Source organism: Primulina huaijiensis, chromosome 3 (assembly GCF_012295235.1).
Source record: "Primulina huaijiensis isolate GDHJ02 chromosome 3, ASM1229523v2, whole genome shotgun sequence".
NCBI lineage: Eukaryota > Viridiplantae > Streptophyta > Magnoliopsida > Lamiales > Gesneriaceae > Primulina > Primulina huaijiensis.
In genome coordinates this window covers 18,721,281-18,737,325 of record NC_133308.1, presented here as the reverse complement: position 1 = coordinate 18,737,325, position 16,045 = coordinate 18,721,281, and the positions used below count along the sequence as shown (strand labels likewise).

Sequence of the window (16,045 nt, the reverse complement as noted above, 5' to 3'; positions counted from 1 at the left end):
TGAAATAGTACACTCAATATATATAGCAGAAGAATAAATCCTAATTAATCTTCATTATGATCGAAATCTTTCCGGTTAATTGAGAGATAATCAAAGATTAATTGTATAATTGAATTTATTTTGAATAAGATATGTAAAATATTTGAATAATGTTAAAGATACAATTAACATTTACATCAATTATATAATGTGATTTTGTATTCAATATATAATTAATGAGATTTGATAAATAAAATTTTTGTATTGAATTTTTTATGGTATAAGAATAGTTGTAGCATTACTCTAAACATTTTACTATAAACAGAATATTATCTAACCAAAATATTCAAGATCACAACATTCTTTAGGATTTTTTTATTTTTTTTCTCAGGCACCACACAACTATATTATATATCAATTTGATAATATTTGAATAACATAGTAATGAAACTATAACGCCAAAAATTTTAAATAACAACCTAAACCTCGTAAAAAAATTATTTAATTAACTATGAAAAATTTATGAAACTCAAGATCAAATAACACCAAGAAACAACTATGCAGGAAATTGGAAAATCAAATGTTTGACAAATATGTTGGGATTTCGGATTTAATACTTAACTTCGACAATTGATTCATACTTTTGATGATACTTCCAATTTATTAACATACTCTTTTAAGTTATGTTAAACTAATTCGACATTATGAAATAATTAAATGCCTTTAATTATTTATTATTGGTGATTGCATGAACATAATTCCTTGAAATCTCTTAACTTTCGACCCATTGGATTATCATCATCAGCATGTATTCAATTTCATACTTCTATGCAAATTGTAGATCCACATACTATGTTATTTGTGAGTTCTTCTTTCGAAATCAATTAATTACGTACGATATAACATAATGAATAAATTAGATACGCTTCAACAATTCAACTAAAATCAATAACATAATCAAGCACCTGTCAAAAGTCGAAAATAAAATAATCAATAAGTTTAATATTCGATGAGAAAAATCAAATAAAAGATAACGAAAGTCGAGAAATAACGATGCTCTCCGATTTTCCATTTACTTGTTCTTCATCTGTTCCTATTCTCCTGATTAGAGCCGTCTAAAAAACAAATCCTCTTCAACCCTAATTTTCATCTATTTGTATCTCCCAAGAGTCTGAACTTTTTATCCTTCCTTTTTGATTTCCGAACAAAAGTTTATTATACCAAGTGTCCGCATAGGTAGATGGTTCTCTGATTTTAACAATCAAAATTTCACGTATCCCGCCTAGGCGCAACAAGCAACAAATTTCCGCCCTGACTCATCTTTTTTTCCGCATCTTTTCCCCGCCTGAACGGGAAAAATCACCCGCCTTGGGACAGAGTGTTCAATCCCATGCTTGATAATTGTCCTTCCCGAGCTCCGATTTCCGCCTTTCTCCTACAAGAAGTCTTAAAAATGTGACTAAAGGCCATAAAGCTCAAAAACTTGAATTTTGGATAAAAATACGGAAGACTAAAAAATTTCATACATCTAAGGTACTAAAATGGACTATTTTAGCAAGCACTTTTGACTTCTATCAACCCCCATTGTTAACCTTTTGCTCGAAGGCGAGCAAAATAGGTTGTAAACTGAGGAATGGAAGAACCAAACTACGGAAAAATATTTTTTTCCAAGGAGGCTCAAAGAATCAATAACAAACTGTCTCATATCGTTTCTAGTGTCATGTGTTTTATGCAAATTCAGTCGCCTAGATAACTCAAGTAACATGTCGATACAAGTATAGTGGAATTTCAACTCATATATTTTCCACTACTCACGGACTAAACAACAAAAATAAACAGGGACTTGCTAAGTTTGTAATGGGGCCAGGGCATGGGCCATCAAGAAATGGACAAGGTATCACAAACAAGGGAGTACAATTATCAACATGAATTTTGCACAATCAAATTTTTCATCTGATATTCTTCTACTCCATACATTCCATCTTTTAGCCTTGAATCCATTTGATTCGAAATTCAGTAAGGCTTCCCCCTCTTCTTACATTCCCTACTTTTTAGGTTTCCTTTTATAAGAAACCTTCTTCAATTAGTGCCAGTATGAACCACATATGTACTCCCTTAGTGTATGAGATTAAGTTCATATTTTTTTTCCGCTAAGGGTAGGATTGTGATTCTCTAAAAGAAAGTTTTTCGAATGGAAGTTAAAAGTGTGTACAGCGCACTCCACTCTTAGTCATTATGCTCAACGGGGACTCTAAAGATTTATGAATAACATGGTAAGCTCAAGAGTTCCAAAGGTTTCCACAAAAATGCCTTGATCATTTTCATGCAGTCAGCCAGATAAGTTCATGCTTTAAAGAATGTGTACTTAATTTCTACCAGTATCTAATTTCACAACAGTTTAGCTAGTTTACCCTTTGTCACATTCCACACACTTCACCGGTTACAATATTCGTTCAAAGAGAGATTCACTCGCGCGCAGTTTTTGGGCTTCATATTTCGAAATTAAAGAGTACCTGACATATGAAGTACTAAAATTTTCAGGTATGCTCGCATTAACCCAACATCATCACTGGGTCATCTTTTTTTTTTAAATAGACATGACAGGAATACAAACCATACAACAGAAAAGAAAACAAACTAGACCAACTCAAACAAACTGTATCCACTAATCATCGGCTCCGGTGTTCACGCCAGCAAGTGCACACATCTAAGTGATAATTGATGGAAAAAACAATTTAGTGTGCGAGATATGGTTGCATTAAAAGAGGTAAGACGAGATGATGTGCTCCACAGTAATGGGAATCCCTTACATGATCGCATATAGTAGAACCGACCGGTCCTTTTGAACTTCACTCACATGGGAGGCCGGCATCATCCCACAAACTAAAAATGCTTACCATAGAGCGGGTGCCACCTTAAGGTACTTGGTCGCGAAATTCAAAAATGTAAAGCAGTTGTTTCACATTGTCCCGTCATGGCACAGCTCACGAATAACAAGGTTATAATCCGGCTCCACACAAAGGGCATCATATTCCACAGGATCAACTTCAGACAATCCAAACATCTCGCTAATCGTTTTTCACCTTACGACACCAATTTGACTCTAACAAAGGCTTTTCCTATCATTCCTTTCCACCGCACTAGCATAAAACTCGCGCACCAAGAAAGCAACCCCAACCTTGGGTTGTGCACAAAACGACATCCAATTTCTATCCTCAATCATCAAAATTGAAGTGGAAATCTGCCGCTTATTAAAATTAAACCCTTGCTCGGCCCACATAATACGACTCAATCTAGAATGTTCAAATCTCTTCCTATCCGCCTCAGAGACAAATTTTCCAAAAATATTGGATGAGGAAGAAGAAGATCCTCTCATCCGATTTCTTTGGTGAATGGGGTTCCCTCCTTGGACGATTTTCTTCCTCAACCTTAAGCTTGGAGTATCCCCTTGAAGATTTGACTTGTAAATCGAGAATATGAGAGTGTGAGGGACGATTTGTTTGAGTTAGGGCAATGAAAGAATGTTTGCCCACATAAAAGACTTTAATTTCACTCATTTTGTACGGATAAGCTCCAGTGTATCCGGTGGGCTCAGATAGCCCGCCTGTGCACCGAAATGAACTTCCATATCATAAAACATATAAACAGAATCCAAATTAAAAATAAAGCAAACCTAACCAAATATAGGTAGAATAAGTGAAAACGAAATGACCTCATGATCAACAACGAGCTTGGGCAATGCCTCCTGATCATATAATGCCAAATCGTTCTCTCTTGCAAGTTCATGAATCCAAAAACCATGAACGCGAAAATCTGTTGATAAATGATTCACGCTCATACCGAGTGGTACTGATACGCGTCCATGTGTTGAAATGGAAATGGAAGCATGCACAGAGGGAGTCTCCCAGAATAACAAAAACACCTTAATGGCATAATGATTTTGTTAAAGTTTAAGTTTAATTGAATGGGTTGTATACAAGCTTTGTATGATGACTGAGTTGTAAAAAATTAGGCCGAAAAATTAGTTAGGCCCAAGAGATTAGCATGTATAAATACAAGTTTTCATCGTAATCTCTTTTCCCTCTCATTCTTTACCGACACTGGTGGATGTGAGATTCTGGTGCTCTCGTTGAGAGAACTCGGACTAGTATGACAGAAGGTACATGTAATCTCTCCTAACTCATGGAAGAATTGAAGGTGAGTCAAGATCGATTTGACGAACAAATAAACTTAGCAATCCAGGTAATCTCTCTTAGATTTACTACGCTAGAAGGGAAATCAAATGGTGTAACTAGATAGAAGTCGAACCTTGTAGCAAATAGGGGGAACGATGTTCGAAGGGACTATGTTTCAATTGCGACAACATTTTTTTTACAGATGACGTATGTAAGTAAAATTATTTGTGTTACTTCTATCAGAGGATGGACACTACTCCATATGAAGAGAGTTTTATAATAGATGAACACAGTCCAACAGAGGTTACAAGTCTGGATTTACCTCAAATAAGTATTCATGCAATGACAGGCCAGTTATCACCCCGAACTATTGGATGGAAGGGGATGATTGGTGCTAAAGAAATTCAGATTTTGATAGATAGAGGCTCTACTCACAATTTTATTTAAGTTCTCATTTTACAACAACTTTCGATAGGAATTCACCTTGCTAATTCCTTCAGGGTTATGGTTGGGAATGGGGAGACTTTGCACGCTGTACAAGAGAAATTAGGCAACTTCCAGTTAATATACATTCTCATAAATTCTTAGTTGATTGTTAAGTGTTGCCTATTGAAGGAGCGGAATTGGTTCTTGGGGTGCAATGGTTAGAGTTTTCCTATAATTAAGGACTTTAAAATTTTGACTATGGAATTTACATGGCAAAATTATCAGGTTAAAATCAGAGGAGAATCAGTAGTTGCTCCTAAATCTAACACGATGACCAATTTCGGAGGTTGGTTAATGTTGATATGGTATCTTCTTGCTTACAATTGTGGATGTTAGGGCCAACTAATCAATATTTGGAAGAGTTCTTACTGATGTCCAAACTCTTTAGAGGAATTTAAATCAGTTTTTTAGATTCCTGAAAAATTACCACAATCACGAGGGGTGATCATCGGATTCATTACAACCAAATGCAACACCTCTCATGTTATTCCCTATCATTACCCTCACTATCAAAAAACAGAGACGAAAATATGGTACGTGAAATGATGGAGCAAGGAATTCAAAGAAGTCGGAGTCCCTATTCTTCACTTTTATTATTGGTGAGTAGGAAAGATGGCACATGGACATTTTGAGTGGACTATAGAGCTTTAAATCAAGTCACGATTCTAGACCGTTTTTCTATACCGACTGTTGATGAATTAATAGATAAGTTGGATGTAGCTACTTTTTTTTCTAAATTGGATCTTAGATCAGTTTACCACCAGATATGAATATCTTCAGCAGAACATTTTTAAGACTTCTTTTAGAACACACGAAGGTCATTACGAGTTTTTTGTAATGCCCTTTTGGTTAACAAAAGCTCCGACCGCATTCCAAAGTGCAATGAACAGGTCCTTAGACCATTTTTGCGGAATTTTGTGTTGATCTTCTTTGGAGATATATTAATCTACAGTCGGAATTTTTAAGATCATATTGGTCGCTTACGGGCTGTCCTTGAATGTTTAAAAGCACATCAGTTTTATGCTAAATTAAACAAATGATCATTTGCGCAACCGATGGTGTATTACTTGGGGCATAAGATTGATGCCAAAGGACAATCCCTAGACCCGACTAAGATAGAAGCAGTTATGTCATGGCCAGGCCCGAACATTGAAAGAGTTGCGGAGTTTCTTATGCCTCACTGTTATTACAGAAAATTTATAAAAAAATTATGCAGATATTGCTGCCCCTTTGACCTCTCTTTTGCATAAAGATAAATTTGTATGGAGCTCAAGCAATGAAATGGCCTTTGATGCATTGAAGAAGACCATGAAATCCTTTCCGGTACTGGTTTGCCAATTTCATCACCTTTTTAAATCCTTATGGATTCTTTGGGCTTGCAATTGGTGTTGTTCTTTTACAAGAAAGCCACCCTATAGCCTACTTCAGTAAAAACTTACCTCCAACTATGCAGCATGCATCGACTTATGTTCGAGATTTTTATGTAGTACGGAAGTTGTGGCAAAATGGAGGAAATATTTATTGGAGAACAAATTCAGAATTCAAACTGACCATAAGAGCATCCAGGAAATCATTGAGCAAATTATACAAACCTCGGAACAACAAAGATTTTTGGTTAAGCTCTTGGGATTTGATTATGATACAAAATATGTTCCCAGGGCAAGTAACAAGTTGGCGGATGCATTATCCAGAAGATCGAATGCGGAAGGGGAAAAGGAGCTTATTATGGTTCATAACTCGATGGCCTTCACTATGTAATGAACTTGTCTATTAGACAAGTTAAAGGTAGAAACACTACAACTCCCGGATATGTAACAACTCAGTGAGAAGACTATAATTCCTCTTCAATTGCTGGTATGTTTTGTAAAGAAGTTTGTCGACTACATGGAATTTCTAACAACTTATTAGACTGAATCATATTTTTACCTTTAGATTCTGATAAGTTCTCATTTGTTTCTGATATCTAACATGGTTACATTTTTTTGTTTCAAATATTCCAAAGTTTTAGAATAAGTCCTATAAATAATTAATCTCGAACCTGTGTTCAGATTCATCTTATTTGAAAAAATTCTCCAACTCAAACATTTAATTACACATTAATAATAATTTTGTGTGTTTGAAATAATTCTACCTAGATTTTGATATTGAATTATAAAAACAAGGATATATTTAATGTTCTCATTTAAGAATTTAAACCAAGATTTCAGATCAGAAGAATAAATGCTTAAGTGAAAATATAAATCGAAGGTTTTTTTTTCAAATTTACTCGATAAACGTATTCCCTTTTTTTATTTCAAAAACTATGCGTTTGAAAATCAAAGCGCCTCTGCTTCTGTCTTGGGCCTGCTGTCCTCTTTCTTCAATTCAACACAGTTCATACCAACATTTGACCTCGCCGCCGCCTCCGCCTCCGCCTCCGCCTCCGCCTCGGCTTCGGCCTCCGCCATGCTATTTCTAGCTGTGTGGAGGAAGGTAGAGCCGTCAATCATCGAAGCGATGAGGTGTCTGTGAGATTTCCGATTTTTCAATATTTGTGTTTCCCTTAAATCGGCGCACAAGGAAATGCTATGGCGATTGATGCAAAATTTCCTGAAAGTGGCTCCTTGTTTTGCTGAAAAATTACAGGCTTTGGCAGCAATTCACCATGTTTCTTCACCAATTGACTACCACACCGCCGAAAAACGTCGAACCAAATCCTGTGCCAAATCTATCAGCAATCAAGAACGGCTCCAGACACCCTTTCTGACCCCTCAGATCGTGCAGACTACTTTACGAAGCTGCCGTTCTGATTTAGTTGCTCTCAGCTTTTTTCTGTGGTGCGCTCGCCAACCTAATTATTTCCATGACAAATCCACTTTCCATCATATGGTGAACGTGGTTTCTAACCTCACCTCAAGATTTGGAACTGTGAAAGGGATAGTTCAAGAATTGGAAACTGTAGGTTGCGTCACAAAAGCTCAAACTTTTTTGCTTTTGATGAGAATTTACTGGCGTGGAGCTATGTACGATATGGTACTGGAAGTATTTGAGGTGATGAATAACTATGGTTACATCCCTAATACGTATGTAAAGAACATTGTCATTGATGTGCTCTTCAAGATTGAGCGTGTGGATATGGCCCTTAGAGTTTTAAACGGATCATTGGCCCCGAATTTCTTGTCTTTTAGTATTGCCATTTGTAATCTTTGCAGACTCAACGAAGTTCATAATGTAAAAGTGGTGCTAAGTCGCATGTTTATGATGGGGTTTTATCTTAACCCGGAGACTTATTTATTGGTTTTAAATTGTTTCTCTAAGTTCGGTATGTTGGCTGAGGCATTACAGCTTCTAGGGATGATGATAGTTTTAGGTGTTCCTGTCTCTATGAATGTTTGGGGCATATTGATTGATGGTTTCTGCAAGTCTGGTCGGATTGAGGTTGCTATTTATTTACTAGAGAAAATGTTTAAGATAGGTTGTACCCCGAACATAATTACATGCACATCATTGATTAAAGGGCTCTTGGAATCTCGGATGCCCAGCAAGGCCTTTGAAATTCTCGGCACTCTGGAATTAAAAGGATGTTTTCCGGATCTGGTTCTATGTAATGTACTGATTGATTGCCTATCTAAGATTGGATGGTACAATGTAGCATTTAAAGTCTACTCTGATATGAGAGATCTAAGACTGACACCTGATGTTTATACTTTATCTTCTCTTATGTCGACTATTTGTTTGTCTAAACAATATGTGCTTCTACCTTTACTCATCAGTGGACTTGCCGTACAACCTGACTTGGTAGTTTGCAATTGTTTTCTATTTTATTTCTGCAAAGCTGGCTATCCAGAAGGTGCTGTTGAGTATTATAATGACATGATATATAGAGGGTTTCAACCAGATAACTATAGTTTTGCTGGATTGTTGAGTGCGTTATGCAGATTAGGTAGGACACATGAGGCACTCAATGTTTACCAGGGAATTATTCATATCAATCCAGGTGTAGATGCTCATGTTCATACTATAATGATTCATGGGCTTATAAAGTCAGGTTGCTTTAGTAGAGCTATTGGATTAGTCAAAAAAGCTGCTACTGAGAATTTTTCACTTGATGTTGTGTCATTCAATGTTGCCATCGAGGGGCTTCTCGGGTTTGGTCTGGCAGAAGATGCTTATAGTTTGTTTAGCCAAATGAAGCAGATGAATGTAGCTCCAAATATGAAGTCATATAACCTGATACTCTCTGGTTTCTGTAAGAATAGAGATGTTAACATGGTTTTGCACGTGCTTCAAGAAATGGCATATAGTAATATTGGTTTAGACGATTGCACGTTTAAATTGGTGAAAAAGCTTTTCCACAACTCCGTTTCAGCCCTTAATCTCTTTGCTGAGTTGAGAACGTTGGGATTGCTGCCTAAGGATGCACAGATGTTGTCGGCCAATGGACAGGCTAATGATTATCCACGGGACGATTCGGGCCTTCGCATGCCCGTGTATCATGATCTGCCATCTGCTGTTGTTTCTCTGGGGTGAGAGTAATGGAAGGAGAAACTTGTTATTCTATTGCGGGGGCAGAAGTTTTTGAGCTCAGTAATGAAGAAAGTGTCTATGCATCGACGCAAATGGTGTTTTATCTTATGCTGGGACGATAGTTACATATATTTGCTTCTGATGGTAAGAGTTTACTTCAAGAATCTGATTGTAACTGACATGTTGAGTTTCGTAAGAACTTTCCTCATGAATATCATCAGTGTCCCTTTTGTATTTATGTTAGCGACTTTAGAGGCTTTAACTTGTATATGGCTTAAAACGTAATTGACATCAACCTATAGATCTTCTGTTGTATCTGATGAAAACGTTGTTAAAACCAGAAGGCAGTAGAGTATATATTTCCCATATAGTAAATATTTATGTAAAATAGATATATTTTTACATTTTTTTATTTATTTGATTGAATAGTTTTTGTGGGTTTGAATTTTTTAATGAAGTATATATCATTTCTATATTAGTGTTTTTAATTTTTTAAATATTATAGGTATCATAGACTTTTTTGTAAAATAATTATTGATGAGTTCTATAAGGGCTCCATGCTTAATAAATAGCATAGATACCCTTTATACGCTCATTTGCTCTATTTCATTTATAAAATTTTTAATTGTTTGATCATGTTCAATTGTTGCTGATCACTACTCAACCTAAAATTTTTTATACTATAATGTTATCATTTGTATTCCTTTGATTTATGTGGCCAATGTATGTTGCTTATTTATTCTCTCTTTGTACAGGCTATTAAAACTTTATAGTAAATGTGCAAGTTGCCTCAGATAAAGAATGTCTCACATTGTCAACCACCATCTACTCAGGCACACGTGAGTTAAAATCCTGTAAATATCTCTTGTATATGTCCATCGATTCCATTCTAATTATTTGTCTAGCATTAGTGCATTACCTACCATGACATAATGATTATTTAATCTTCCTTTTTCCTGAAATATATGGGAGGCATGCTGATTCCATCTGGTAAACACCATATTAAAAGTTGGCGTATTGCTCTTGAAAGAGGTCGTTTTTTAAAGTATTGGTCTATGTTTCTTTCATGCTTTACATTGGAAATAATGTCAGTTCTCATGTGATTAACTATGTGCTTTTATATCCAACCGATTCATGACAAAAATAGACGGAAGCATGAGATTAACTATTTGCTTTCATATCCAACCAGTTCATGACAAAAATAGACTGAAGCTTATTTTGCAGATGGTAGTGTTTTGCAACTTGGTCATTTCATATCACTGTTAAAAATATATAAAGAAAGCATCATTCCGTCCCAGTTGGATTTGTTGTGTGTTGTATCACACAACGCTGTCTCAGTGTGCATAGTAATTCATGTATGAGATACTCGTGTCAGCTGCAGACATGCAGGAGAAGTTTGTCACGTGGAATAGGTTGGAACACGCGTCGGTGGACAACCATGCATCACACTTATATTTTGCGTCACACACACACACACTCTCTCGCAGATCGTCTAAGATGAAGCCATTATAAACATAAAAGTGCAAAACAAAAGGTAAGGGACGAGTAAAAGAAAGAGGGCTTTTGCTACAAAAGTTTGAAATACGTAAATGTGGGACTTATCGAACATGATTTTATGTACGCAGGCCATGCATGAAGTAGTTGGCAGAACAAGGAAAATACCCACAAGATAGGCGACAAGTATAATCCTCCTGGTTTTAAAGTTCACTGGGGTAAAACTACACCATACGATTTGGGTAAATTTCCTTGTCAATATGTCCAAGGAAATTCTTGAGAAGATGACGGACCTCTGTATCCCCTGAAGTGGTTTGTTTCGGAAGCCTGTAGAAGATTCAAGCAGTCGAGGAGTAGCACTAGGATCTGACTTCGTTTGCCATCTGCTAAAGGCAGGTTTGAATGCTTTTGATCCTTCAATTGGGATATTGATTATTGAGTTGTCTTTAGATTATTTCATTCTGTGCATTCATCCGTGTTCATACCAATCTTTCTGGGCAGCTATCACGGCGCCCACTGAACATCGGGTATCCGACCGATCAAGTAGCAAAAGATTCTTGTTTGGGTGATAGCTTTTTCATCAGAAGATTTTAATAACAAAAGGACGAGTATAAGTTAATCGGCGGATACATTCGATGACCCATTAAAATACCTGATAATTAGATTTTTTTTTTTCTCAATGGAGTGGCGCAATGTCTTTAACTGTAGTATCGAATTGGCCCGACATAAAGAAAATGGTTCTTTCTAAGTTACTCGAATTTTAATAACACAATAAGGGCATGTTTGGAAAGATACAATGAGATGAACATGAAATGAATATTTTCAATCTCATTTCATTCTTTTGTTTGATATAGCTTTTGGAATTGGAACACACACATTTCAATAAGAATGTCTATTCTCATGTTCGTATATTCTCATCATGAGAATGAGCATTCCTACCATATTGGTTGAATTTACGTATTCTTATTTTCTCAACTGTATATATTTAAATTACCATTTAATAATGACAATGATAATGATAAGACAACAATAATAATAAATTAATATCAATAATGATAGTAATAATAAAATACTAATAATATTAATAATAATAATTAATATTTAATGATAAAAATAATAAAACATAAATAATGATGATGGTAGTAATANTTATTATGCTAATCATAGGAATTGAATAGATATACGTTTTATTTTTTTAATTCCATTCCAAAATTCATTCGATCTTTATTTTATTCCATTCAACCATACCAAACATGACTTAAAATATTGTTCCGTTGGATTGATAGGAGTAAATCATTTAATTTTATAGGATAAAAAAGTAAAATATAAAAGTTAATAGTGAACCAAACATAGAATGAACATATATTAGAAATCTATAATTTACTTAATCATCAACCGAATTAAGTAGTAGCTAAGAGACATGTACACAAAAAATGGGCGTTGCTAAAAAAATTCCTATGTGATCATCGTACTGAAAAAAAACTTTTTGTCGTACGACCTAAAATGTGAACCAAGTATTTCTTCAAGGCCAACAAGATTCCATCGGGCTATCCACATTGCAGCCAATCCAATGTACTACGAAAAAACAGAACATATTTCAATCGTCATTTTGTAAGAGAGAAGATTCAAGAAAAACTCGTTCAGATAGCATACATATCAACAAATCAACATATGGCCGGCATCTTCACAAAAGCTTTAGGAAGGATTGATTCAACATAATTATTAATCGTTCAAGATTAGAATGCTAAACTTGTACCATGCTTGAGAGGCAGTGTCAGAATACGGAATACTTGGTTTGAAGTCGTTTATTTGTAGTTTTAGCAATAACGTTTTCTTCTCGATTAGGAAAATGTATAAACAATGGAAAACATGTACAAAACCGAGAAGTAGAGAATAGAGTTTTTCCTTTTTCACGCCAAATGCTCTGATTTTCGCAATTTGGCCGACTTACTCTGTTGATTTGGAAATGTCTTGCATCATTGAGTTCAATCGAATTTTATTGATAAATTTTGTAGCATTATGGTGGGCTATACATGTAGGGGCAAATTTGGGAGATCCTAAAAAACGTGATGATTTTACATTGGTCCAACATAGAATGCAGATTAGCATACATCAAGACTCATTTTTTACAAGACCCTTTACAAGTTTGCAAGAACATCGGCTAAAGTTATACAATGAGACATCTACATTTGCTCTAAAATGTTACAACATACATCTGATTTGCAGGTCGACTTATAGTGCCCCGTTTGGTTGCAACGACTACAGTGAACCGTATGCTTCTCACGGCTAAATTCATCCACACACATACGTTTCTTCTCGGGACGTCCTGGTGGTCGACGCACCTTAGGTGGTCGTACAGGTCTTATTTCATCACCCATGGTGTTCTCATATTCCTTCTTCCACTCGATTTTACCTGGAATGGAATGTATCTCTTCTGCATATGCTTTACAAAAATTGGAAACAGTGAAATATTTTTCACTGAAGGAGTAGACATCTTTTCTGGAGAACAGGAGGGCTGCAACGGCATGAGAACATGGAATTCCATATAATTGCCAATCACGGCAAGAACAAGAGCGTGTCCCGGTGTTCACTATTTCAGATCTTTCTGCTGAAAGTACCTCAAACTCGACTTCATCTGATCGAAGAACTTGGTATATTGATGCACGATTCATTGACTCCATTATATGATGCTCGGCATATGGAACAAGCATAGAAAACCACGACTCACTTTTAGCACGTTTGTCCTCAAAGTTGGCCATTAGTTTACTGTGAATGCACTCGATAACCTGAATTATAGGCAGTTCTCGTGCTTCAACTATCCACTGATTGAACTCATCGATATTTGATGAGAGATGACCATATCGTGCACCCTCGAAATAACATAATGCCCAGCGAGAAGGTGGATATTGTTGTAGCCATTTTGTTGCCTCTGAAGAAATTTCCTCAAGTTCAACCATTTTTTTTTTGAACCCAGTTGTAGTAGTGGCATATGCAGCTTTCCAAAGGAGTTGGATAAGGCTTGGATTCTTGAACTCCTTACCAATGCTTTCAGTCAAGTACCTCATACAAATTGCATTAGAAGCCGCTGGAAATTTTCTCTTTATAGCATCTGAAATACCTTTATGTCCGTCAGATAAGAAGGTCAAACGTGGTATCATTTCCGTGTTCATCTCAAGGGCCTTGTGTAATTCTGACAAGAACCACATCCAACTTTCATCATTTTCCATGTCAACAACTCCAAAGGCAAGTGGAAATAATCCACCATCAGCATCAAATGAAGTGGCAGAAAGTAGCGTGCCGAGATATTTGCTCTTGAGCTTAATTCCACCAAGTCCAACAACAGGCAGGCAACCATTCACGAATCCACAAATAGAAGCATAAAAGGAAACAAAAACACGCTGAAAACGGTTATCTGCAACAGAAGTAAACACCTCAGCAACACTTCCAGGATTGCTCTTCACAATTTGCACACAGTATGCAGGAAGAAGGCAGTAACTTTCTTCGGAGGAGCCAAATATGGCTTGAAGTCCACGCTCTTTGGCCCGCCAAGCCTGCTTGTACGGTATAGTTATCCCATATTGTCTATAAACATCGTGCAAAATATCTTTTGGCTTATAGTTTATGTTATCCCGCAGTCGTTCCTCAATGAAGTTCACGATCCAATCTACAGAGGCCTGATGATGTCCAGTATGAGCATTTCTCCCGCAGGTATGTGCTCCTCCGAGGCTTCTTATGGCGAACGTCGGGGCATTAGGAAGCTTCACTGCTCGTATACGCCACGGACAGCCTTCAGCAGCACATTTTGCGATGTACCGAATCAGATCACTCTTAATAATACGAAGTTCAAAGTGTTGAGCAATTGCAACCTCTTTAATCGCATTGCGGAAGGCCTTAACGTCGAAAAACTCCTGGCCAACAACAAAATGGCAATCCTCCATGAGCCAGAGCCAGAGCTAAAAGTACCTACTCCGATACATTAACCATCAACCAATTGGCTAACTCGGTCCAAATTCTTCAGGTACCATCCTCACCAACATTGATCAATCATGGAAACTCTAAAGGAAAATTAAAATTTCAGATAATAGAGTGACAAGACCAGAACATTATGTACAACACAATCGACCAGCCAATACGCAGTACTAACATTCAGGCTCTCGAGGATCTGAGATTGACCATTACTAATAAGCTCGAAATATTCAAACTTTATCAAGAAAAAACAAAACCCAATTCGGGTAACGAAAAATTCACGCAGATACGCAAGTTAACAGAATCAAAATCAAATATCGGTTAACAAAGATCCACCAAAAATTGGGTATTCTCAGTGCCGAAGCGACAATAATCAAAATCGAAACCATAATTAATATTAAAAAAATGTTAAACTCGAAATCAGTATGGGTTGAATTGATGAACAGACCTCAGATTTTGGCGGGTGATTTTATGGGCAAGACCGCAAGAGAGTGAGAAACTGAGTTGGGATTCCGACGAAGACGAGGGACATTAGATTAGGGTAGTCGAGGTTATTATCGTCAATTCATTTGTCGAAGGCCACGTGTTTGAAGATTTTTTTAATTTTTTATGAAAAATTACTTTTTAGGTAATATATTTCTGACTTTGCAATTTTAGTTCTTAAATTTTCAAATTTTAGCTTAATATATTTGTTTTTTTTTGTCAATTTTAATTTTTTACAACTTGACGCTGACAAGAATCCAATACAATAGTGATGTGACATTGATATATATAATTTCATATCAATACTATCAATAAAAAAACTAAAATTATCAAAGATAAAAAATCACATGACTAAAACTGAAAAAAAAAAACATAGAAAACCAAAATCACAAAGCGACAAAATTACAAAATAAAAAATACAATTTTCACTTTTTTATTTAAAAAAAAAATCAAAATTATAATACAATTTTTTTTTGAAAAAAAGACAATTCTAGTCTTCTACTCCTAACTGTTGAAATTTAATAATTTAATATTGAATATTTGAATATTGAATGTTTAATATTTGAATGTTGAAAATTAGGTAAAATTAGGTGTTGAATATTGAAATTTGTGTGTGATGATGAAGGTAATGATGTAATTTATTTTTGGATTATTTGTAAAGATTTTCTATAAATAGATCTCTCATTTGTGAAGAAAATCACAATTGAGTTGAGAGAAAAATATTATAAAGTGTATAGTGTGATAATTTTGAGAGTTTGAGATTTTTACTTTTTACCGTAAATTTTTACTTTTTCACAACACGTTATCAGCACGAAGCTCTAAAAGTCCTCCATATTTTTCCAAGCTCCAAAACAGAAGAAAAAGGTAACAAAAGTAATAATATTTATTTTACTGTTTATTTATTTATTGTGTATATACTTAATATATAATATAATGTTATAATAAAATAAATTTTT

General features: G+C 35.6%; 2 protein-coding genes across 12 annotated transcripts; one reads left to right on the top strand and one right to left on the bottom strand.

Moving 5' to 3' along the window:
• Positions 1 to 6,961: 6,961 nt before the first annotated feature.
• Positions 6,962 to 11,394, top strand: LOC140973582 (uncharacterized). 11 transcript variants are annotated; one of them, XM_073436504.1, is made up of 4 exons: positions 6,962 to 9,290; positions 9,902 to 9,985; positions 10,528 to 10,680; positions 10,772 to 11,394. In XM_073436504.1, the coding sequence occupies exon 1, from the start codon at positions 7,203 to 7,205 to the stop codon at positions 9,147 to 9,149; it is 1,947 nt and encodes a 648-aa protein (XP_073292605.1). In that variant the 5' UTR covers positions 6,962 to 7,202; the 3' UTR covers positions 9,150 to 9,290; positions 9,902 to 9,985; positions 10,528 to 10,680; positions 10,772 to 11,394. The 11 variants fall into 11 exon arrangements, with proteins under 11 accessions (XP_073292605.1, XP_073292604.1, XP_073292602.1 ...); XM_073436503.1 differs by having other exon boundaries at positions 9,902 to 10,000; XM_073436501.1 differs by lacking the exon at positions 10,528 to 10,680 and having other exon boundaries at positions 10,772 to 11,032; positions 11,142 to 11,389.
• Positions 11,395 to 12,619: 1,225 nt separating this feature from the next.
• Positions 12,620 to 15,177, bottom strand: LOC140973580 (uncharacterized). The gene is made up of 2 exons (XM_073436497.1): positions 15,055 to 15,177; positions 12,620 to 14,695 (listed from the first exon to the last, which is right to left on the bottom strand). The coding sequence occupies exon 2, from the start codon at positions 14,576 to 14,578 to the stop codon at positions 12,824 to 12,826; it is 1,755 nt and encodes a 584-aa protein (XP_073292598.1). The 5' UTR covers positions 14,579 to 14,695; positions 15,055 to 15,177; the 3' UTR covers positions 12,620 to 12,823.
• Positions 15,178 to 16,045: the final 868 nt, after the last annotated feature.

Coding starts and splice junctions, on each gene's coding strand:
- LOC140973582 (XM_073436504.1), top strand. CDS start 7,203: ATGCTATGGCGATTGATGCAAAATTTCCTGAAAGTGGCTCCTTGTTTT.
- LOC140973580 (XM_073436497.1), bottom strand. CDS start 14,578: ATGGAGGATTGCCATTTTGTTGTTGGCCAGGAGTTTTTCGACGTTAAG.